The sequence below is a fragment of the Sarcophilus harrisii genome, chromosome 3 (genome assembly GCF_902635505.1).
Source record: "Sarcophilus harrisii chromosome 3, mSarHar1.11, whole genome shotgun sequence".
Classification (NCBI taxonomy): domain Eukaryota; kingdom Metazoa; phylum Chordata; class Mammalia; order Dasyuromorphia; family Dasyuridae; genus Sarcophilus; species Sarcophilus harrisii.
In genome coordinates this window covers 416,367,479-416,392,563 of record NC_045428.1, presented here as the reverse complement: position 1 = coordinate 416,392,563, position 25,085 = coordinate 416,367,479, and the positions used below count along the sequence as shown (strand labels likewise).

The window sequence follows — 25,085 nt, the reverse complement described above, 5'->3', positions numbered from 1 at the left end:
TAAAAATAATGCTTGAACCTCTGGGAGCAAAAGAAGTCAATAAGGTCAAGAATGTGGAGAAAAAGTGAATACAGCACAGGTTGGGAACCTAGAGGACACCACCTGCAAGGAATGATGGCGATATATTTCCTCTCAGTAAAAAATTTCTTAGAGGTAAAGAGAAGTATGCAAATGAGAGTTGGTCAAACAAAGAGATTTAAGTTTAAGACTGGCTAAAGTTGAACAGATGGGATGGGGGTAACTAAAACATCTAAAATAAACATAAGCAAGACTGAGCCAGGTGGGTCAGAGCAGAACACAATTTAGACTGAGATCAGGTGCTTCTTATTGAAGAAGACAAGTTTGGGGGAGAAGATGTTAAGCAGAAAATGAGCCAAAATGAGCCCAAGAAGATGGGGAGAAGTGTAGATTAAGATCATGAGGGGAGAAGGTCTTTCATACTTAAACAGAAGCTTTCTGATAGAAAGCTTTCTTCCCTAGATAGACCATAAAATCATGGATTTGGAAGTGTGAAGTATCTACCAAAGTCACATCAATAATAAGTGATTTGACCTGGAATGAAATCTAATTCCTCTCATGTCAAATTGAGCATTCTTTCAAAATAGCAAGGTTCTAGAAGCTGGTGTGTTAATGCACAAAGAAAAAAGTGAAAAAGGAAAACCTGAACTGAATATTAATGTATTTAACCATCTTACAGAAAATAAGTTGAGGCACACACAAACACATACACACACATGCAAACACACTAAACATACTTTATGATGTTTTTGTTTTCATTTATTCTTAACAAAAATTATCACGATTGTAGGAGTAATGGGAAAAAAATTGTTTAGATTTTTTGAGGATTAATTTAGCAGGCAATTTTTCTTGTCAATACATTGAGATTTAGGTCATATATATTGATCTAGCAAGCTAATTTTGCTTGATTTATTAATTCTTACTATTCTTTCTGATATTAATTATAATTGTTTTGAGCTTTTGTAAAAATAACTGAATTAAGATAAAATTATTTTTAGAGCATAAGCATTACAAAAATGACTACTGTGAATATAAGTAATTACATGACATGCAAGTTCTGACAATCCTGGTTATTTTTACTTAACTAAATTGACAACTACTATACCTACACAGAGTAGATACATTCCATTAAATCTAATGAAATTCGTGAATACAAAATAGCTTTAGAGGCATAGTTTTAGTTAGCATTCTAATAATTTACATAAATCTCAAATACATTTTAAAGACATGTATAGCAAAATGATCAACTATTCTCTATTCACCCTTATTCAAAGGATTTTCTTTTCTAAAAGGATAGTATTTTAATGTGAATCTAAAAATAAGGCTACTGTACATAAAAGTGAGGAGATAAAAAGCTGTCCACTCAAGTCAACTTTACCTCACATTTTCCTGCACGTTAAAAATTAATGCAGCACAGCATCTCCTTATTTAAAAGAAGTTATGTATTCATTCCATTCACTGATGCTGTCATTGGAATGCTGGCATGGGGTGGGTAAAGAAAAGTGGGTAAGAAGCTTAGGAAGTAAACAGGCAAAAAGTTATAGTTCAATGATTCCATGAAAATGTTAGGAAAAAAAATTCAACAAGGGTTAATAGTTCCATGGAACATAACAAATGGAAGACTGCCCAAAGAGCATTACAATGGCACTGCCTGTAGCTTTAGGTGGAATGTGGTTAAAATTATTAACAATATTAAAGCTAAATAACACTGACCAAAACAATGCTACTAAGGGCAGTCAATGTTGTCTAAAGACCCTCAGGAACTACCCATATGGTGTAGTTTTCTCCTAATCAAGTTCTCTCTAAAAACTTTTTCCCTCTTTTAATGATTAGTAGTTAATTTCTAGTGTTTGTGATGTACAGACAAAATGAGGACAATATTAGCAAAAGGAATGAAGTAATTTGGGATATGAATCAGAAAGAATGACAAGTTTATAATCTAATTGTGCAAAACAGTTTTGAGCTCCCAGTTCTGAGCACCTAGGAACACAAGAGACCCTTAAGTTGGAAATAATTATAGTGCCCAAAAAGTAAAGTATTTATGAGTATAAATACATTCCTGTCAATGGATTTGACACACATAATTTTCCATAGCAAGTTTAGAGGAAGGATAAGGAGCACCTGAGCCTAGACAAAAGAAAAAAATAGTCAAAGAAAGGAAAAGATGATGAAGGCAAGAACAGGACACGGAAAGGAGAGTCTAAGGCACAGTAAATAAAAATACTGCTTCACAGTTTTGACTAAGCTTAACACAATACGCGTTTAAATAGCTTGATTTAGAGTGTAAATTCATGAACATAAGAGTTGTGTAATAGTATATATTTTAATATTGAATTTCTCCACTTTTATTTTCTGTGACAACTTATTTTTTTATTTTCTGCAATCAACTTTCTTGATAAGTTAGTTCTCAAGATAAGAGTTGAATTTTCTTAACAAAGCACATTCAGCAGTCAAGCCTTCACAACTTATTAAAATGGCTTAGATCTTTCAATATAAATAATTGTTAAGGTGGGAAGAAAAGACTCAATGATTTGGAAGTAGCTTTTTAAAACTAATTTATATTCATTTTTTAAAACTCTTGGCTGCAAAACCATTCCAAAGTCACATTTACTGAAAATATTTTGGCTGCTACAAGGCATTTTTATGTATATCACAATCTCAGGAAATGAAAGATCCAGGGGAAAAGTTCTGAGAATTCTCATTAGTCAAATAAATAATTTTTAAAAATTCAATGACTTTGAAAATGTAACCCAATGGACCATGAAATGTTAGCCTGAGGACTAAGTGAGCTGGACTTGTGTAATTTGTAGTAAGAGATTACCTACACTTTTAGTTCTGGCAGAAATAAGTTACAATGATATGCAGAATTGATGTCTTTAAAAAGCACTTAATGACATTTTAATTAACTTTGGTGACATTTTGTTGTTGTTAAACAACTGCTACAAAAGCCCATTAAAAAAAATAGACAAAACAGTCTTCCAGTTATACTACTACTATGAATTATGGAATACAACAATGGTAGAACTGAAATAATGAATGACTCTGGAATGTAAAGATGCATATATTAGGCATCAGCAGGTTGAAGCTTGTAACTAATAACTTGCTTATAAAAAGATTAACAATATATGTGACCTATCAAGAATTTAATCGAACAGACAATCCAGGTGGTATATTGCTATCCTTGGTATAGTTAAAGAACAACAACAAGGATACATTTATAGTGCTTTATAGAAGCTTAATCACAAAACATTGAATGATTCATGCACAAGATCACAAGATGTACAGAGATTATGATCTGCACCAGTGTAGCAAGTACTGACAATGAGAAAATCAGTTACTATGTTAGGTATTCTAAGTAAGTTGTTAGGCAAGTATAAATTGTCTATTTATATACTGTTGTTTCTGTAGCCCAACTGAAGAAATATACAGACCAAATAAATTTAAGAAATCTTTCTTTAAATAAATACTTTCCTTGTAGTTGGACCATAAGGAAAGTTGAGCACCACAGAATTGATCTTTTTGAATTGTGGTGCTGGAGAAGACTTTTGAGAGTCCCTTGGAGAGAAAGAGGATCAAATTAGTCAATACATAGATTAATTAATGCAGATTATTCATGGGAAGGTCATATACTGAAGCTAAAATACCTAAAATACTTAAATATTTTGGGCATATAATGACAAGACAGGTATCATTTGAAAAGACCTTAATGTTGAGAAAGACTGAAAGAGAAAGGAAGGGGGGATAGCAGAGGATCAGATGGATACATAGTATCATGGAAACAAAGAGCAAAGACATGGATAGATCTTGAGAGACAGTGAAAAGTAGAAGGACCTAGCAATCTATGATCCATGAGGTCATGAAGAGTCAGATATGAGTGAATGACTAAACACAAAGTATGTTTAGCCTTATCACAGAAGACTCTTACAAACTACTGCCTAACCTGCCAGTAATTCATCATATTTTACATAGTATGATTATTTGGGGTTATTCTACTAATAGCAAAAGTTATTCTAAGTGAATTTTTTTGAAACCATGATTATATTCGAAGACCAGTCTACTAGCAAATTAGACTTGGATATATATGTTATACTAGCCACTGTGGTTAACACCTCATTTTCATCCAAAAAAACTGTGACAGTTCTAAAAAAGAAATGTAAATATGAACCAGAAAAAGCTAAGAAGCTGTGGGATCTTTTCCATGCCCTGTTCTACTCTGAAATTCAGTTACTATCTTTACCTTTCAGTCTGCTTGTGGCACTGGTGAATCAGGCACAACTTCATTTCGAGTGAAGGATCTATTTTTAGATTTAAAAATAACCTTAAATTGCTTGACTTTTTTTTCAGCCATGTGTACTTACTTCTGCTTTTTTACGAGCTTCCATAGCTTTCATGAGCATCATATGTTGTCTTCGTCGCTCTCTTTCCTATTAGAGCAGATAAAATTAGGAAAAAAACCTCAACCACAGTTAGCAATATGCTTTGTAATTTTAAACATGGTAGAGCATGTTTAGCATTAATAGACAAGTCATGGTAAATACTAATAGAAGACAAGAATGGCCAAGTCTGTGCATGTTTTAGTTCAGGTTTAGAAAGCAAATACAAGAACAATCAAAAGCAAAAAGGTAAAGCAATGAACATGGAGACAGTGTAAAACATAAGCATACAGGATTTACTTATGGTCAGTTGTGATGCTCCTTCCAAAGCTGGCAGAATGAAAAGCATAATGGTTGGCTGGAACAGGTCAGTTACCTTACATCTGCTATTCGAAAGCCTGCAGGTACTTACATATTGCCAATTAAACAGAAGGCTGGACTTCTGGTCATTTTTGAGAGCAGATATAAGATGATATATAATCATTTCAATTTTGTGGTTTTGGAGAGATGATAATTTTCTTTGAATAGCAAAATCTAATTTGTAAAGCCAATAAGGCACCAACAAATTAGAATGCTGAATTTTCTCAGTTTTTATAGCAATTTAATTACACTAGTCACAATTTATACACAAACATGAATGGAAGAGGATTTTCTTATTTACTGATGTCTGTCCCTTGGTGCACTACATAAGGTGACAAATGCTGCACCAGGGGCTCTGTTATTAAGTGGAACCTGAGCTACATGTAATAAAATATTAAAATGAAGTTTGCCCCAGTGTAATTTGAAAGTCTAGTTTTATTTTCAGATCAAAATATACATTTTTATAGTAGCTAATCAAAAATTTTATCCAAAAATTTAAATTCCCTCCCAACAGAAGGGATATATTTCATATAACTTAGCTAAACAAATTTATCTGCAAAATTAGGTCTTAGAGGTAATGTAAATTTCATAACCTCCCATCAAGCTGTATCCAAAATTCCCATTGCTTTTAATGGCAGTTTTGCATCTAGGATGATGGGAGAATATGGTTTACAGTAATTGAATACCTAATTTTACGAGTGGTCCAATTTTACATAGTGACATCAGTAATATAGATTTCTCATAAGCAGCCTCATAAATGGATTCAATTTATAAACATTTGTGACAAGTCATACTTTCTTTATAGACAGACAAGCAGATGTATGCAATGCACTGTGCTGTAAAGCCATGCAGCAGTATGTAATATGACAGCAGCCAGTGCTACACTTTATGCATTGCTATGACAACCATATCACAACCAAATCACAATGCGGTGTTAGATGTACAAAAATAAACATACCCATACCATATCTAGTCTATGCCTCTCCAACTCCTGGTAGAAAGAGTTGGCACAACATTATGAAACAGAAATCACAAAGTCATAAAACCACTTTATAATTCCCAAAAGACCCCAATACCAAAGCAGGCAATACACTGTAAGATAAAGAAAAAAAAAAACTTAAGCAGAAATCTTATCAGAAATTTAAAAAAGAAAATATTTTGAAGATTTTCCCCAAATAGCTCAAGAAGTAGTTAAAAATTAGCATTTGCAACAGTTGGGCTAACTGCATGTATACAGACCTGATGCTTCAAAAGAACAGCTTGTTGTCTTCTCATTTCTTTTTCCTTAAAAATAAGAAAAAATGAGTAATATGAAAGTGTAAACCAGAAACTTTTAGAAAATACTGAAAGCAACATTATTAATGTTCGACTTCTCTCACTTGAATAAATGGCCCTTATTACATTAAGATGATATGTCCCTGTAGCCATCCTCAATAGAATATTGACTAAAGGAACTTGCCAGAATGCAGGAACAATCTCATACCCCAAAAGTATTTGATCTATCAGTTATATTCTTTAGCAAGGTAATAGTGAAATACCTCTTAGCGGCCAGGACTCAAATCTGAGACAGAGATAAAAATAAATATTAGCAGCAACATTTATTTTAATCTCCAAATATAATGATACTAAAAGATTTTCCAGTGTTAACTGTTTAAAGTGAGATCACTGACTCTAGAGGTTAAAAGAGAATTTATCTGTAATTTAGTGCATCCCCTTTCATTTTATAGGAGAAGCTGATTTCCCAAGAGATGAAGTGACTTCCCAAGTTGACACAAGTAGCAAGAAGCAGAGTCAGTATTAACGCAGGTTCCCTGATAACAAAGCTATTGCTCCCACCATTCTATTCTCCTTTCCAGAAGCCAAGCTGAGTCACATTGTGGGCTCCAACCCAGATTCCCAAAACTTTTTGTCAAGTTGAAATTAGGTAAAGGGGAAAAAAGGAGCAATACAAGGGAAAAAGCCTAAGAGGTACATGTGAAAAAAGATTATACCATTCATATTTCCCTCTAGTGAGAGTAACCAGTATATACAGAGGCTGATCCTAAAAGTACCTATGAACTTGAGAGTTAAATCAACTTTTTTTTTTTTTTTTTAAAAGCACCAGTTGGTGGAACTACTACTACTTCCCATCTATATTTGGGTTTCTTGCTAACATCAATCTTTTCCTATTAGGAGACCTATTTTGCAGAATCTCCAAACTTATTCATCAAACCTCATAGGCAACTATTTCTCCCTGATACCTACATCTCACCATGCATCTCACCATCTCACCAAAGAGCCCAGACATATAAAAGGCAATAACAATTCCTAATTAATAACTATTAATATCAATGGCTGGTGCACTATCAAAAAAATATTAAAAACTCACATTTATATAGTGCTTTAAGGTTTACAAAGCACTATCATAACAACTCTGGGAGACAAGTAATGCCTTGATTATGTATTTCCTTTTTACAAATGAGAAAGATTAGACTCAGATATCTAGTGACTGTTAGAACCCTATTTGAATCTGGGCTACCTAACTATCTCAGGATTTTTTTTTTTTTAAACTACCCTGTGGAGATACAGTTAGGTTATTTTTATCAATGAAAAGACTAATGATGGTCAAGATCATGGTTTGTTCCTGGTCTGGACACTAAGACATAAAAACACTAATAAGTGAAGGGAAAGCAAGACAGAGGTGGGGATAGGAAACAGATTGTAACATACAATGCAATAAAGAAAATGAAATCTGGGAGGCACTTAGCCTAAATAAAATTGTTCACAGGTTTTATATAAGTTTGTATTAAAAATAAATGCCTATTTTTGCACAAACCAAGCATCAGACAAAGCACATACAACAAAGACATTTATGTTACTATAAGCAGAGACATATAATCCACATATTATTGCTTTTCTAAACATTTTTAGATAATTTTGAGAACTATAATTCTCATAAATTTACATATCATAGACAATCACATGGTTTTTATTTTTCAAAAAATAAAAACTCTGATGCTCAGCTAAACTAACCTTTATTCGTTTCTCGGCCTCCAATAATTTGGCATTTGCCGCTTCTTCCTTCTTTTTCTTTTTAGCCTGTGCATGCAAAACAGGTCTCAAAGTCATGCAACAGCACCACTAGAACTTGAAAATAATCTTAGAATTGAAAGGAAGCTATATATATATGTATATATATATATATGCCTCACAAGGTGCAAAACAATACATGACACATGATATTAAAACATATTTCTTCACCAATATACATTAGAAAGATTTGTTTCAACTTGTAATTTGGAATGTACACACTTAAAATGTATTTTGTTCAGTTAAGTGTGGCCCTGACATAATCTTGTGATCTCAAGACCATGTGAGTGAAATGAAAGCTGTGATTGGTCACACTAAGTTGCTAAAACTTCAAGGATGGGCCAACCACACTCTATGGCTATCTTCTGATACCAAACTCATGAAGTCTAGAGATTAGTCTTTCCTAAAGAAACTTATAGCAGGTATTAAGTGATGGAGAAGGCTGAAATCTGTACTGAGATAATTTATATAAAGCACTTTGCAAACCTTAAGGCACTATATAAATGTCATTTCTTATTTATTAGAAAAGTAACTATCACATGAACAAAATTATAGTAATAAAATATATTTATCTGGAGTCATAAAAAAATCAAAATATACCAAAAAATTTTAAAGCCACAATTTCTAAATTAAAAATATAACAACTTTTTAATTTATCTCATTAAGTTTTATATTAATTTATACTATTTTTAAGTCTTGAAAAAAGTAATAACCTAACATATGTAGATCATGTATGTAAAGAGCTTTTGCAAGCCTTAATTCGCTATATAAAGTATACTGATATCATCATTATAACTGATAATTTTCCATTTATTTGGTTTCAATATTTAGTATATCTATTTCATATATTTTAACATCTATGGACTTACAGATGAGAAATTAATATCTGAAACTGAAAACATAATTTGAAAGTTTCCTATATCTGAGACAAGGTTAAATTATGGAGAAAAAAGGTTTTCCATTTTACAGAAGCAGATAAATGTCTTTAAATATACAATTTTAGTTATCAAGATTATGTCAACAACAGCTTTATACTTACATTTTAAAATATCCATTATTTTCAACCCATCAGTGTTTCAAAAATAATTGCTAAATTAGAAGTAAACTAGACCACATAGTTAGACAAAAATGGATACAATTGATATTTCTAATGATAATGTATAATAGAATAAAACTTTGCTATCTGTGACTGTGATGTCTGTGGAATAAAACTGTATTATCTGGAAAATGAATCATTCTAGATGGTTGAGTTCTCTTGAGAATTTACTTCTTTGGACATTGTAACTTATTTTAATCACTTTAGAAGGAAACCTCTCTTAAATGCATTATATAAGTTCCCTTCACTCCAAAGCACTTATAACCACTTTGGTTGGTTGGGCTGTGTTTTTTTGTTTTTGTTTTTTCCTTTAAATTAAATATCCGTCAATGATATCCCTTTAGAGTTCTTGCATATTTTAAAATAGCATTTTTATGTTCTTTCCTCTTGCTGTCAGCTGTCAGTTCTCACTGTTGTCATTGTGATTGACTATAACAACCCATCTCCACCAGTTAATTGCTTTTAATTGCCTCTGTGCTTCCCAAAAATCAGATCAACAGATTTTTAATGGAATTATTTGTATTTTTAAAATAAAAAATAAATAGATTTCATGTTTCTAAGGGACTTCCCTATTGAGTATAAAACACATGACTTTTATATATCTTTTATTTTGGTTGCCTTTTATGCTTGTTTCTTCATTTATGTGTGGATGATGTTGAATTATGAGATGTTATGATATGTGAACAGAAGCTTAAGAGCATTCTGAAGGCCAGGTTGACTTGGACTTTTGACAAAACATGCACCCATGATTTTTTTTCTTAAAAACTTTGAAAAGTACCAATAAGTTCTTAATTGTATTAAATTTAAAAGTTCTACCTCTAGAATTTGCTGGGCTCGAAGTTCTTTTTCCATTCTGATTTGCTGTATTCTCTTAATTTTCTCCTGTAGGGAATTTTTTTAAATATTTAAGATGTTAAAACAGCAAAAAAAAAAAATTTTTTTTTAGCTAGAATAATTCATACTTAAAAATATTTTATATTCCTCAAATTTTCAAAAATAGTTTAAGTAAATAGAAAATTAGACATTTTAACCATACATACTTCAATCCATATAATTCCACATTTTACAAAATTAAAGAATGTTTCCCCAAAGATTCTTAATATAATGTATCGTTATCTGCATAAATGTTAATAATTACAAAAAAATTTACTGAATGCCTCTACGTGCCAAGGAAATATTTAATCAATCCACAAATCAAGTAATAATCATTTATTAAGAACCTACTATGTCTTAAGCATTGGTGATACAAAGACAAAATTGAAACAATCTTTGATTTACAAGGCGATTTTAGACAACAATAAAATGAAGTGGTCCTGGCCCCTGTCCTCAAGGAACTTATAATTTAGTAGAGAAAATAAAATATGTAAAGAAGTAAATATATGACAGAATGCACTAAGTGCCAAGGGAAATGAGCAAAGTATTATATGTAACTGATGATTCTTTGTAAGTATATACAGTAATAAGGAATATAAATATAAGAGTCAACAAGGAATAATACAAAGAGAAATATACCATGCATCAGGAAAAGTTCCCATCCTGGATCTGCTATTAATAATGTAACCTTCAACAAGTAAATTATCTATACATCAGTATTGTCATCTAAAATACTACTTGCCCCATTTCACTGAGACATTGTAAAGATCAAATAAAAAAATTTTTAAAAGTGTAAAACATAGTTAAAAAGTTTAAGTAATAGTTTTAGTTATAAAATTATATAGTTAAATATATAAAATTATAGTTTAAAAGTATAAAACATAAAACATCTATTATGTCATAAAAGTATAAAGCACTGTACCCAATATAAGTGACTAGTAAATATAATTTCCACAAATTTTGTTTTCAATTGAATAAATTAATGATCATTCACCAATTTCGGAAACCAATGAGTGTCTATAACTGAAAATTCATTAAAGGAACTAAATGTTCTTTGAAAATGCACATACCTTAAATTTGTATGTTTAACTCCTTTTATTAATTATATTTTATTACATTTATTTTGTTATTAAATTTCAAGGAGACAAAGGAATGTATATGAAATTATGGATATGTATATAAATATGTGTACATATGTATATATGTAGGTAGGTAGGTATTTCACCAATTCATCTTTAGAAGCTGAAAAACTGACTACATTTTAAGACTTTCTTTGTTCAAGATCATGGCTTTTAGATCTAAAGGATTTGCACCTGAATAGGCAAAGGACCTCTGCACTTTATTTGCCACAATACTTTGGGCACTAGAATACTTAAGGACTAGGAGAAAATGCCAAATATGTCTCAGAGGCTTTGAGTGGGTGTGCAATGTGGGGAATTCTTAGGATAAGTTTCAAGTTTTACTGATGTCTTTTTTTTTTATATCTGTCATTTTCTGAGAATTTGGGTCATCCAGTTTGTTACTATAAAAACAAGCCAAAAACCCCCGAGTTTTATGAATCTATAGTTATAAATAAAACTTTTCTTTATGTCTTTTATCTCCTTAAAGTACATACCCAGTGAAATTGAGTGAAGGAATTTTTTAGACAGCTAAGAAGAAACTAGGAATAATAGCTACTGCACCTACCATTCAAGAATAAAAAGCGACAATACCTGGTGATAGCTGATATTGATGTTAATTTCCTTTCAGGCAAGTTTAGATAAGAGGTATCAAAGTCAAACAGATATAGATTTCTGATGGTCCATATTAACATTATCTCTAATACACATCATTTTAATTTATTTTATTAAAACATTTACCTATTACATTTTAAACTAGTTTGGGCTGAAAGACAAGTCTGACATCTTTAGACTAGACCATGTCAGAGTCGTTCCTCACTGGGAGAAGCACCAGCAGAAGGCTTTTGCCTTTAGGGAGGTTATAACCCTGAAAAAACACCATGACTACCTCAGTAGTCCTTTACAATTCAAGACCTAAGATTTCTCAAGATTTCTTACTTCCACTCAAGAGCAATATCCCCGTGGCTCCAAATCCCACACTAAAATCTATTATGTTATGCTGTTTAATTAGTGACTTTTACTCTGAACTAATCTGGTCAAGTAAAGGAAAACCTTGTGGATTGGCTTATAAACAATGATTTTGAGTAAAGGTTGAACCAGAGTGCCTTGAATCCTGTGGTAGCTTCCATAGAGCCATGGCTAAGGGCTCAGGCTATGTGGTTATTATTAAATTGTTCAAGAAGCCAAATAGGAATTGTATGGGTGATTTAAGTTGTATCTACAGAATATTAGACCATAGCATGTCATGCTATGATATCTAACTGTCTACTAGCTTTTCTAAGGAAAAAAGCAGCTGATATAGCAATTCACTAACAGTTACAAGTTTTGTAAATATGGATAGAAAAAAGTACTGGTTATACACAAGTTGTTGTTTTGTAGGAAGGTAAGTAAGTTAGGAATCTAGGCTATGTTCAAGTTTCTACTTAGTTCAGTTTTAACTATTCAGAATGGTTTACAGTTATTTGTAAGCTGACACAATGGCCCTATTACTAAAGGACTTCTGGTGATAGTCCCCCATTTGCTTTATATTTCAGCCAGACAGGACTACTGGCTGTTTCCACAAACGGGATATTCTATATTCTACCCATTCTAACAAACCACCCCTTAAGCCCATCTAATCTTTTTTTCCCCCTAGCCTAGATTCAGATGCAAAATACTCTTTGAAGTCTCTCTTAATACCTCTTATTTCTCACTGTTCTCTTCATCTCCTCAAAATAGTTTACATTTACTTATCTTCATATAAGTTGTTTCAGCATTGAAATACAGCATAAAAGATGATATAATCATGACATGTGATGCAAAAGAGGAAGTGGACTGATCACACAGAAAAACAAGGGATGAGAGGGGAATAATAAAGTAAAAAATGAAAAACCTGATGTATAGTAATCACCTTCATATCTCTTTTTTATTGCTAATGCCTAATGAAAGGGAGATGCGAAAGTGTTTCATACAATCCTTTATTTCCAAAGATGAAAACCTTACCTTGTCAATTTTAGTATTTTGCTTAGGCAAGCTTAGTTTGAAAATTAACTTCACATAGAAAAAATAGAAGACAGAACTCCAAATATACTAAAAAAAAGAAAGCTTTTTTTTAAAATCTGGAGTGTTTCCAAGATTTTACTTTTCTATTGTTGATGCCTTTTTAGCAACTCCAAAGGCACTTAAGCAACAAAACCAAAGCAAAGCAATGTTTAGCTTTTCTTAATATCTAACAAGTTTCTATCAGAGAAACATTTCACAAAAAAATTCCACATTGCTTAAACAATGCTAAAATATAAAGTTACTAAACTTCTGTTAGAATATGAATTAAAATTTGGAAGCTGATGTAAATCACCTATTAGCCTATAAGTGGCTATATCTGATTGTTTCTTCTACATGAAAATTTATTAAAACAAATTCATTCAAAATTTGTATACTCAAAATTCAACTAAATATTAAAAGAGCTTTAAATGAACATTTATTCTTAAATACTCATAATAGCTAATTTGTTGGGTTTCTCATACTGGCCTTCCAAAAAGGAAACAAAATTTTGCTTAAAAGGTCCATATATAAAAACAAAAAGGATCCACACATCATAAATAATATGTAAAACATCAATTTTAGAGGTAGTAATTTTTGAAATTTACTTGAAAAATAAGAGAAACACAGAATCAAAAACATGCCCTTCATTATGGAAAATTAATTGGGTGTCCAAACATACCTGTTGTTTCATTATCTTTATCTGTTCCTTTTGCTTTCGTTTTTCTTCAGCGGCCATTATTGCTATGGGAAAAAATCCAAGGGCAGGATTCACCAAAATGGATTAAAGAATAAATATAAAAAAATAAAATCCTGCTAGTAAGAATTTAAATACTAAATAGGTATACATATATTAAATTCAACATATAATTTAACATATTCGACTCCCAGCCATCTAGGAGAAGGGATGGGGGAAAAAGGGAGGAGGAGGGGAAAATTTGGCACAGAATGTTTTGCAAGGGTCAATGTTGAAAAAAATTACCCATGCATAGGTTTTGTAAATAAAAAGATATAATATTAATCATTTTTTTTAAAAAGGGAAAAAAATCATATCCATTATATGGGAAAGGTCTTTGGGAAAGAGGGGGTGAAAGATACCTGGAGAAATTATGGTAAGATAAAAAAGACAATCACAAAAATTCATTTTAAAGTTAAAAAAAAAGAATTTTAATACTGATCACTACAAAAATTCACAATCTTCTAGAACTGATCGATTACCTTGTTGCTTCTTTGCCTCTTTGGCAACTCGAGCTTGTTCCTGCTTCTGAAGTTTCCTCAAAAGCTTTATTTGTGCTGCCTGTCTTGCTATTTCTGAAAAATACAAAAAGGCAGAGCCTATAAATGATAGTTTAATACCACATCTAATTTAAACGGTCTAAAGTAATTTAGCTTTTAATAAGGAGTATTTAATGAAAATGTCCAAATTTGTTTGCACATCTAGAATGATTTTTATGGTTGTTGTTGTTTTTACACAATGAAATCATATCTGTCTTATTTTTGTGTTTGACAGGGAAAAAATGCACTCTAATAATGTGACAATAAATATTTTAGAAAGAGGATAAAGAAGTTCAGTTTATAGCAACAAAGAAATTAAACATTTGGGGATTAATTTACCTTGACATACACATAACCTTTATAAAACTGATGGAAATAAAGGAAGAGCTAAATAATTGGAAGGTCATTCAGATTTCATGAATAAGCTAAGATCAACATTGTAAAGATGACAGTGTTCTCAAAAACTTAATTTATAGACAATGCAACAGCAATCAAAATACCAATGAATTTCTTTATAGGCCTGAATAAAATCATAAAACAATTTATATGTAGAAAGAAACGGGCAAGAAAAAAAAAAGGGAGATATCTTTAAAACAGTGATTAAAGTAGACTTTGTTTTATTGAAACTTTAAAACTAATTATTTTTCATGGAAATTGTCTGGCATTGGGGGAAAAAACAGAAAAAGAGATCAATGAGACATTATAGATGCTAGAAATACAACCAAATGCATACAAATGATTGTTTTAAAAATTTTAAGAAAAAAGAAAGGGATTCTTTTTTCCTAATTGGGAAAATGTGGTAGAATCGATTTATATTGTCATGCATGCTACATAAATTTCAGGATCATAAATGTAAATATAAAAATTATAATGCAATGGAAAAAAGAATAACATCTTAATTGTGGCAGAAAGATAAATTTATCTATTAAAGCACATTTATCTTGTGCATGATGATTTAGAAGAAATTATATAAATAAAGATGGGTTGCTCATCTATTAAAAAAGGAAACCAGTAGAGGCAATGTTGATATACTCAGTTATATAAAAAAAAAAATGTAAAAATAATATAGTGAAGATAGATTAAAAAAGAAAAAAGAACAGATTGGTAAAACATTTACTGTAAATTACAGGAATGCAATTTGATTGGTAAAGGAAACTTCTTCTACCAAAGCAAAAAAGCACATTATCAGTAAGTTACGTCTTAAAACAGTTGTCCTAAAGGCACTGAGAGGGGTATTGGTAACACAATCACTATGTATGTCAGAAACAGAAATTCAATTCTGCTCTTCAGGTGTCTGAGATCAGTTCTTTTTCCACAGCCCTAATATCTAAGGCAAATAGAGAAAAATTTAACATCTTAAAAATTATTTAAAACATTAATAAAAAAATGAAACTTAAATTTTGAAGTTTCCATCTCAAATTTGAAAAAAAATAGTGGAAGTGAAAAATCAATGCTGGCATGGCAGTGGAATAATAAATGTGTTAAATACACGGTAGAGAAAATTTCAAATTAATGGAACTTTAGTGTATTGAAGAAGTTGCAAAAATCATACTCTTCCAGGTCTAAAGCAGAGAATTAGCCTAGAATAAAGAGCCCCTAAAAGACTGGTTTAGGGAAGTATTCCATACCATATGAGCTCTGACCTGGGTCAGCTTCTCATGCTCCTTGAATTGAGAACTACATGTAGTCACCATTAAAGTGGTCTGGAATCTCATTTCACATCCTGGAATCTTATAAAAGCTTTTGGCCCTTGACCTGAGGGTATCTATTCAAGTTTACTGTGCTTAGAGTTGACCTCTAATGAAGGGGCAAGGCAAATACTTGGGTGGAGTTTCTATTTGTATTGTAGTTAGGTCAGCCTAATCACCACCAGGAAAACAGCAGCACCCACAGCTTACAAAGTTATGAAAAAGGGAAGGTTCTATGATGGTAAAAACAGGTTTTATATCATTTCCCCATTAGTTTCACCTTGGAAGACCAATTCTTTTCTTCCCAATGATCATCAAATTAAAAATGAACTTTTTCTTATGACAAAGAGATTAATTTCTGGGGAGGCCGAGTAACAAAATATTAAAAGGTAAACATAATTCTATCATAAGGAACACTCATTAATGTATTGGCCTTAGTATGATTTTTGCTAAGTACTACTGATAGCTTATCCCTGAATTCTCCTTGACTTCTCCCTTCACCAGTCTGAATGAAAAACCTAAGAATTTCCAGGAATTACTCCTATAAGGGGTATAGCTTTTAAAATTTGTGTAATCCTCTAATGGCAACTTCATATATGAATATATCTATCTCTTCCTTCTACCCAGTGGGCCATTCCTTGTAAAAAGAAAGACTTAGAAATTCAGCAAAATCAACCAACACTGTATCAGTATATAAATGAACTTTTTCCTACGGCAAAGAAATTAATTTCTGGGGGGGTTGAGTAACAGTGTTGAAAGATAAATATAATTCTATCACAAGGAACACTCATGAACGTTATGGGCTTTAATATTATAGATTCCCATTTCTAAAAGAGAGGTATATTTTCTCAAGTATTCTCCACAAGTGAAAAGCATCCTTTTTTAGTCATTATAATTTCATCGCATTCAGTTTCATTTTTAAAAATTCTTTCCATTTTATTATTATAGTCATTATCTATATTAGTTTCCTTGTTCTGCTTACTTTACTCTGCATGAGGGCATAGAGTTCTTCCTAGGATTATGTTTCTCTTAATTCTTTATTTTCAACCTTTCTATCTAGTACTAGAATATAGTATTAGATCTGTGTACCATAAGAAATGCTAGTTTATGTCTAGATTCAGACATCTACCTTGAATCTTTTTTTGGTCCTCCAGTGTTGTTAATGATATTTTGATATTTAACAGGTCTTTAGTTTTGTCTTAGTCTTCCTTAAGACCTATGTCTATAAATGTGATTTCTGAATCAAGGGTAGGGCCACATTATTTGCTTTTTGTTTTTAAAGTCAATTCTAAATTGTCTTCCAAAATAACTGGAATTCCTAACTCCAACACAGATTATTTACTACTTTTGACATCTTTGGAGATCTTTTCAAATGTGAAGTAAAATCTGATAGTTATTTTGACTTGCATTTTTCTTATAATTAATAAATTAGAGCAGTGATTCATATGACAACTGTTTGTTAATATTCTTTTAACTACTGAAACAATGGTGAGTAGCTCCTGGTTAATTCTCTATTATGACATGGTTATCAGACCCTCATCAGAGATATTTAAGGCAAACTTTTTTCCCCCTCAGTTTTTCACTTCTTATCCTAGCTACATTGATTTTTTTGTGTGCCATTTTTTCAATTTTACATAAATAAAATGATCTATTTTATTTTTTTGTGATCAACTTTACCTCTTGTTTAAATTTCTCCCCCTAGCCAGAGATAGAAAAGGCATCTGATTTTATTTTTTTCTAACTTTTTATGTTGTGACTTTTCCAATTTAGGCAATCATGTTGAACTCCTTAGGGTATATACTATAAGATGTCAATTAAACGTAATTGCTGGCAAACTGCACTCTAGTTTTAAAAACTACCAGTTTTACCAAATAAATCTTTCTCTAAATAATTTATAATCTTAGTTATGCTATAATGAATCCTTGCTACTGAGCTTTTCTTTTTCCTGATTATTCCTCATCAAGATCTGATCCAATTTTTTTTTTTACTCCTATCAAATATATTTGAAAATTATCTCTTTATAATATAATTGGATATTCAAATGTCCTAACTCCCAGAAAGGACATTTCAACAACTTAAGTGGTATTTAATCACCATTAAATACTAATCTACTCCAACTAACCAATATAATCTCTTTGTTGTAAAAGTTAATAATTCCACTACCAAGAATGTTAAGCTGAACCTATTAAACTGAAACTTAGTTAGGGCATACATAATGAGTTATACATTTGTGTTTAAAAAAAAAAAAAGAATTTACTACATAAATTCTGTGTGTGTCACAAGACACATATGGATATCTAGGTAATCCTTCATCTTGGGGTTTTAATACTTAAGAGAAACAACAGTATAATATGAAGGCAAAAAAAACTAAATTGATATTAAACTTCATCAGATTTGCAGGGAACAATCTCTTGTACTCTTGCCAGATTTGACCATATTTAGAAAGTTATAATCAGTTTGGGTTGTCATATTTCAGGAGGGAGAGGCCCAGGTGAGCAAAGGGCCTTAAATTGGATGATTAAAGAAACTAGGATGGTTAGTCTGGGAAAGTAGAGAAAGAAGACTTGGGAAAGGATAATAGTCTATATATTTGACAGGCCATCATGAGGAAGAAGAATTAGTCTCCAAGATAAAAATTATGACCAAGATCAAAAATTGATGAGAGAAAAATTTCAATCACTCAGGAAATATTAATCAGGTATTATAGCTAAATGATTTAGTAGATAGAATGTTGGACCTGGAGTCAAGAACACCGAGTTCAAATTCAGTTTCAGATATTTACTAACTGCATGACCCTGGACAATTCAAGTCATTTATGCTCCGTTTGCCTTACTCTAGTATCTTTGCCAAGAAAACCCAATTGACAGAATTGGCCTGCTATGGTCCATGGGGTCATGAAAAGTTTGGACATAGGTGAACAACAACAACATACCAGATATTGTACTCAATGTGTTTGAGTACAAACAAGTACAATCAAAATCAAAAGACAGTCTCTGAACTCTGAAGAATTTAGTATACTGGGGGAACAACAGGAAAACAAATATGTTCAAACAAAATATATAATAGAAGGCCTATGTTCAAGATCATTATGCCCTGGGAAATCAAAAAAAGGGAGGCACTAGAATTAAGGAGGATTGAGAAAGGCTTCTTATAGGAGGCAGGATTTTAGCTGTGACATAAAGGTAACCAGGAAAGTCAGGAGGCAGAGGTGAGGAGGAATTCCAGCCATGAAGGAACTTCAGCTAAAGAAATTCTTAATAGATACAGCTATCCAGAAATAGAGTCAAATCAGTGGCTTTCCCCTCACTAAGTATTCTAGCAAAAGCTGAGTGATTCTTTGACAGAACTTCAGGAGAAGGGGTTCTTGAGTCAGATACTTATCAGAATATATGGTCTTATAGGTCCCTTCAATCTCATTTTAAGATTCTATGGGTCAATTTTTAATGACCACCACCACCACAGCCCCCTCCCCACCCCAACCCAAATCAATTCATGTTCTGATCTCCTGAACTCCTGAACCTTCTTATTCTGAAAACTTTTGGCTATCAAGTATAGTTATAGTCTAAAAAGAGATATTGGAAATAACAGTGCCTTTTCAAAAACTGTTATTATCAGCGGAAGCAGTATCATATCACAACCAGATTAGGAAACTGGAAGTAAAACTAAATCTGAATCAGTGTCAGGTTAGGTGTCCCACTGCCTCAAGTCGTTTTATTTATGGGTTTATGGCCCATTAGAAACCTGAGTTTAGGCATTTTGTAGGGGACCTAAATTATTATTCTGCCAGAAATTATGTGATCAGAGAATTTCAGTCAACATATCTGTTGTATGTGATCAAGAATCATTTGACAGCTATTGTAAACACATGATTCATTCACACAAGGTACGGTGAATGGAATCATTTATTCATTAGAGGAGAAATTCCGATCTGATGAAGTACTCATGCACTTTTCTCCACCTCTATGTACCTTTGCAGGGAAGTATGGAAGAGTCTCTTCTATGACAGGTTAACTTTTGGGTCATTGAAGACTATGACCCTCACTTGGTTTCCCAGGTGACTTTTGATAGTCTTCTGGTTAACCTTTATCTGGCAAAACACCAGTCAACACATACAGACTTTTATGTTGATATCAAAGATAAGATGAGGAGTTGTCTGTGGATTCCTGCATTTGCTCCCTTTTATGAATCACATTACATAAATATCCCTACATTTTTCTGGAGATCTATTCCTACCCAAAGACAGTGATTTCATGATGATAATGGACATTCTCAAAGAATATGGTCCAGTTACTCTGGGCAGATTTTAGATTTTGACAGATTTCCCATTACCAGCGAAATTTTGGGGGGAATTTTATATCTCCACAGCTTTCCAGCGCATATTACATCCAACAAGACAATTAATATTTTGTTTTTGGATGGTACTGATCACTGCTATATCAATTAAGGTATCAATCACACAGTTTCTCCTAACAAAATGTTTGCATGGAAAAGACATCAGGTTCTTAGACATACATCTTTTTTTACACTTTGTATCACACTAAAACAACTGGACTATTTTTTTTTCCTAAAGCTAATTCTTTTTCAACAACTTGATGCACATATTCACCAAGTTACATTCCTCGTTACTATGTTCTTACCCTTATTTCCTTCCTGATCACATAGGAACCTCAAAGAGGTTTGTAACCAGCCTTGGAGGAACCAGTGGCTACTCAGGCAGACCACTTAGGCAATTAGAACTCTATTATGATCACATAAGTGAGAAATTTGAATCATCACTGGACATAAAGTGAAATTCTATGAACTAAAAATATAACTACCTGAATAATATCTTCTGTTTTACTTTAAAAATTAGAAAATAGAGGATATTTCAACATATCAGCATCATGGTTTTTCAGTTAGAACTTTCTACCTTCATGGGATTTCACTTGTCTTTGCTCCAATAATCTCAGAAAAGTCCATTTATTCTTCAAAGGCCTTTAATGCTGACAGATGGTCCAGAAAATATTTTAATTTGAGAAGTATTTGAAACCCAAGGGCAGCATGGGTAACTAGTACCTGGAAGATGAGAAGGCTTTAAAGCCTAAAATATAATAATAAATCTGCTCCAAATGTCCTTATAACAGTAGCGAAAACATACCAATACTAAATTATGTATTTTATTCTGTAAAGGTTATTTGAAGAAAAGAACTGGAGGAGAAAAGTGTCAGTGCTACCTGATATCAGCAAATCTTCACTAAATATGTAGGAAAAAAAACTTTTTAAAAAAAGTGAATCACAGTGAGTGTTCAGGGTGATACTCACTAACTCCTTGGAATCCTCCTCCCTTTTTGCCGATTCCTGTGTGAAAGGATCTCCGGCTCTTTTCATGGTTAATTGACACATCTCTTGTCAATTCTTCTTGGTGTTTGTCATAAACCATAAGTTCTCCTGAAATTGATTAATTCTTCTGCTTATTCTTTTTCCAGAAAATCTTTAAATGGCCCCTTATATTTCTGAGAAGGACTAGGAAACTAATACTTCTCTAATCCATCCTCTTAGTGGCTAGGCTCATAAAAAAGGTCATTTTCTTCTTGAAAGGAAAAAAAAATGGACTCAACCTCCTCTCTAAAATAGATTAAACTGTCACAATATCATTTTGTAAGAATACCTGAATATGATCTTGGGAATAGGCTAGGCACCAGGGTCTATAGTGATATATTTTTCATACTGTGTATGCCATGCCAAAACAATCACCAAATGAATATAAACAAATGGGAGTTTTGAATATGTTAGCAGTACAATCATCAACATAATGTTTGTAATGACTGATGATGCTGAATAGATTTCAAAAATTAAAAACTATGTTTGAGCAAAAATGTCATTGGATAGAAGAATAAGTCTTTTAGACAAACTCATTGTACATCAGCATCGGATAAGCTGATCATTATCAGGTTTTCCTATGAAAATGTCAGCAACATTGCTGATTTATAGAGAGGTCAAAGTCATTAGACCTTCTAGACTAGAAAGTTTGCAAAGCACCAGCATATTATTTATACCATTTTTCAGCCCACCAAAAAACAGGTAAATCATGATATACATATAGAATATAATTATAATTTTGCTTGCAAATGAGTCTAAAGATCATAATAAGCAATTAATAAATTAGAGCACTAGATACTAGAAACTACTTCTTGACAATGCTAAACTCTAGAAAGCAACACAACCAAATAATTATTAAAAAGTACTAGTAGAAAATAAAAACTGTCCACATAATTACTTTATAGCAGCACTCCTTCTACACACACACATAAAAAAATTTTAACTTAGATATGAATATGAATGGTGGAATGAGTAATTCTTGGAGCTAATATCTACTAAACAGTATATTGGGTATAGCAGACACCAAGAAAAAACATGCTCACAATTGATATGACTACTACTGGGCACCGAATAAAAATTTTTAGCAAAATAAGTTTTATTCATTCATTTAATAAGCATTTAATAATTTTAAAATACAAAACACTCAAATGCTGAATGTTTTTAAAAATATAAACAAAAATAACCTCTCCATCAAGTTTATGCTATTTTGAGGATATAACATATATAGATGAATAAATGACCTGAGGAAGGAGATAGCACTCACAACTTAGAAGAAACAGGAAAGGCTCAAAGAAGAAAGTGGCATTTGAGCTGAGCCTCTAAGGAAAATCATAAAAGATGGAAGCGAGCAGGATTTTCATTCCTGTTCACATCCACAACACATTGTCTCTGCTTTGGTCATCACCTCCACATACACTGGGAAACCCGGGACTACTGGACTGGATAATTCAGTCTTATTAAGTGCCAGAGAAGTCTCCACACCAACACCTAGTGAACTATACAAAATGTCACTTTCCCCCTTTTATGTATATTGTCTTCCACTACTAAAATGTAACTTTAAAAAAAAAAAAAACTGTCTTCTTGGTCTTTGCATTCCTAGAATTTAGAATATAGCATTCATTTATCTATCTATTCTTTCATCATTGTAGAGATTTCTACTTGAAGCTTATTTGAAGAAATAAGAAATAGAAGGCATAGGTGAAAGAAGATAAAAGTGACGAGTTGAATGAATCTAAAAAAACAGACTACATCTTTTTAAAAAGTTTAATCTTTTATAATGCTAATGAAAGTGATGGTTATAGAAATTTTTCTTTCAATATAATTATCAATTGATCTATCTATAAACCAAAATGAGAGAGGAAATGCAATATAATGATCAAAGACATCTAGAGATACTTAAGGCAGCTGTTAAATTCAAGGTCCTATAAAGTTATCCATATTGAATATGATCCCCTGAAGTACTATAGAAGAATTATAACTCACTTAACTCCCTTATGAGTACCCAGGTGATCTTAAAGAGTTAAGATATCATAATTCAGTGATCACCTAAAATATACCTTTCTCCATTATGAATAGCTTTAGCTAAAGAAACAATATAGATTTAGTTATTACCTTTAACATGGTAAAATTCCTAAATGCTATGGATTGCCTATTGAAGGATTGATTAGTATCAACATGAAGCTTCTCCATGACAAAAGCATTATAGAAGAAATAGTATAAGATTTCAAAAATCATAATCATTTTAACTATCCTCAAGAGGAAGGTTAAGATGCCCGATTACTATCATGGAATTGCATTTTTCTTCTAGCAAAATGTTGGCCAAAATTCTTCTAAACAGAATATTATCATTCTGTCTGCCATTTCAGAATAGCTTTAGAAACCCAGCATATTTATGTGGCATGGATTTTATTATGTGGTAAATCTAAAAGCTCAAGAAACAGAATCAGTGTTGTTACACTGATTAATTAAACATGTCATGGTTCTGTTAGAGCCAATGGCTTAAATATTAGGCAGATTTGATTGCACAGAGATTTTTAACTAAATCTTATAAAGGTGTATCCTTGTAATGTAGTTACTTGTTTTAGAATTGATGGTGTTTATTTTACCCCTTCCTCAACAAACTTATTTTAAAGTTTCAATCCCTCAAAAAAAAATCTTCCAACTCAAGCTACTAAAAGCTTAATCAAAAGTACTTCAAACACTAGATAGGTGCTCAGTTTCACATGGAAAACAGTAACCCCTCCTCTAATACTTATTGTTCCAAAAGTGAGTTATTTTTATACTCCATTTCAAAGAGAAAGAACAAGACAGCAATAAGACATCAGGAGCCTAAGGCATGTTACACTAAGGTTTCAGCTTGTTTTAGAAATGCTACAAGTGTAGCATTCCCTTAATTCTAGGAATGTGTACTCTTTCATCCTTGCCTTTCAAATTTTTCTATTTCCTTCAAGGCTCAATTTATGTGTTAACTTCATAAATGATCCTTTCATTGATTCTCCAGCTATGAATGCTCTTTTCTTGAATTTTCTTATAGCACTTTATCTAAATGTCTTCTTTCCCCTATTCACATATAAAGATATATGTATCTTATCTATCAAAAGATTTTAAGCTACTTGAGCTATTTCCACCTTTATATTCACTAAGGCCCTTCACACAACCACGTACTTATTAATCATATGTTCAACTGAACTTTAGCTGCTTTATGGGGTCAGCAATATGATAAATGATAAGTCTGAAGAACTAAATACAAAAGTTAGCGTTGGATAAAATATTTATTAAAAATACAGAATCACAAGCATACCTTGAATTCTGCCACCTAGACTTCATTACATTCTGAAAAGTGTTAAGTGACCAAGAAAAGTTTAATATGTTTTCTATAATAATTTTGTCCTCTGTATTTCTATCCCTACTACCAAGGAGGTTATTTTAAACAACTTAAAAATACATATCATAGTTTAAGAGGGACAGTTAAAGGGATCAGAAAAAGTTCTTTTTGGGTTTTTTTGTAGAATAAGGGACATGAACTTGTGAAGTAAACTATAGATTCCAAATGGCAGAAAAATGCATTTGAAGCATGGGAACAGCTGCAAAAGTATGGATGCTGTATGCCAATTTGGTTGGGAAATACATAAAGGGGTATTATATTTAATATTTCCAAGGATGGCGTGGAACCAGAAAGAACTTTAAATTTCAAAATTTTTGAATGGAAGAGTGACACAATAAGTCCTGAGACACAGGAAGACACAGAAAGATACGTGGCATTGAAGCCAAAATAGGGCAAAGTGTCAAGGAGGAATAGATCAATAATGTTAAATGCTGCTTAGAGTTTCATTAGCTA

At 32.0% G+C, this 25,085-nt stretch overlaps 1 protein-coding gene across 35 annotated transcripts in view; it reads right to left on the bottom strand.

Annotated features, from left to right (window-relative positions):
- The window catches only part of BAZ2B (bromodomain adjacent to zinc finger domain 2B), a 325,060-nt gene that overhangs the window by 56,072 nt on the left and 243,903 nt on the right, over positions 1-25,085 (bottom strand). For 20 of the 35 annotated variants that reach the window (XM_031960628.1, XM_031960627.1, XM_031960595.1 and 17 more), the window contains 8 exons: positions 21,191-21,316; positions 14,145-14,237; positions 13,609-13,670; positions 9,733-9,798; positions 7,764-7,829; positions 5,991-6,035; positions 5,710-5,742; positions 4,377-4,442 (listed from right to left, as the gene is read on the bottom strand). In XM_031960628.1, coding sequence (XP_031816488.1) covers positions 4,377-4,442; positions 5,710-5,742; positions 5,991-6,035; positions 7,764-7,829; positions 9,733-9,798; positions 13,609-13,670; positions 14,145-14,237; positions 21,191-21,316 — 557 coding nt within the window. The remainder of the gene's footprint in view (positions 1-4,376; positions 4,443-5,709; positions 5,743-5,990; positions 6,036-7,763; positions 7,830-9,732; positions 9,799-13,608; positions 13,671-14,144; positions 14,238-21,190; positions 21,317-25,085) is intronic. The other 15 variants (XM_031960622.1, XM_031960618.1, XM_031960623.1 and 12 more) reach the window with 8 other exon arrangements.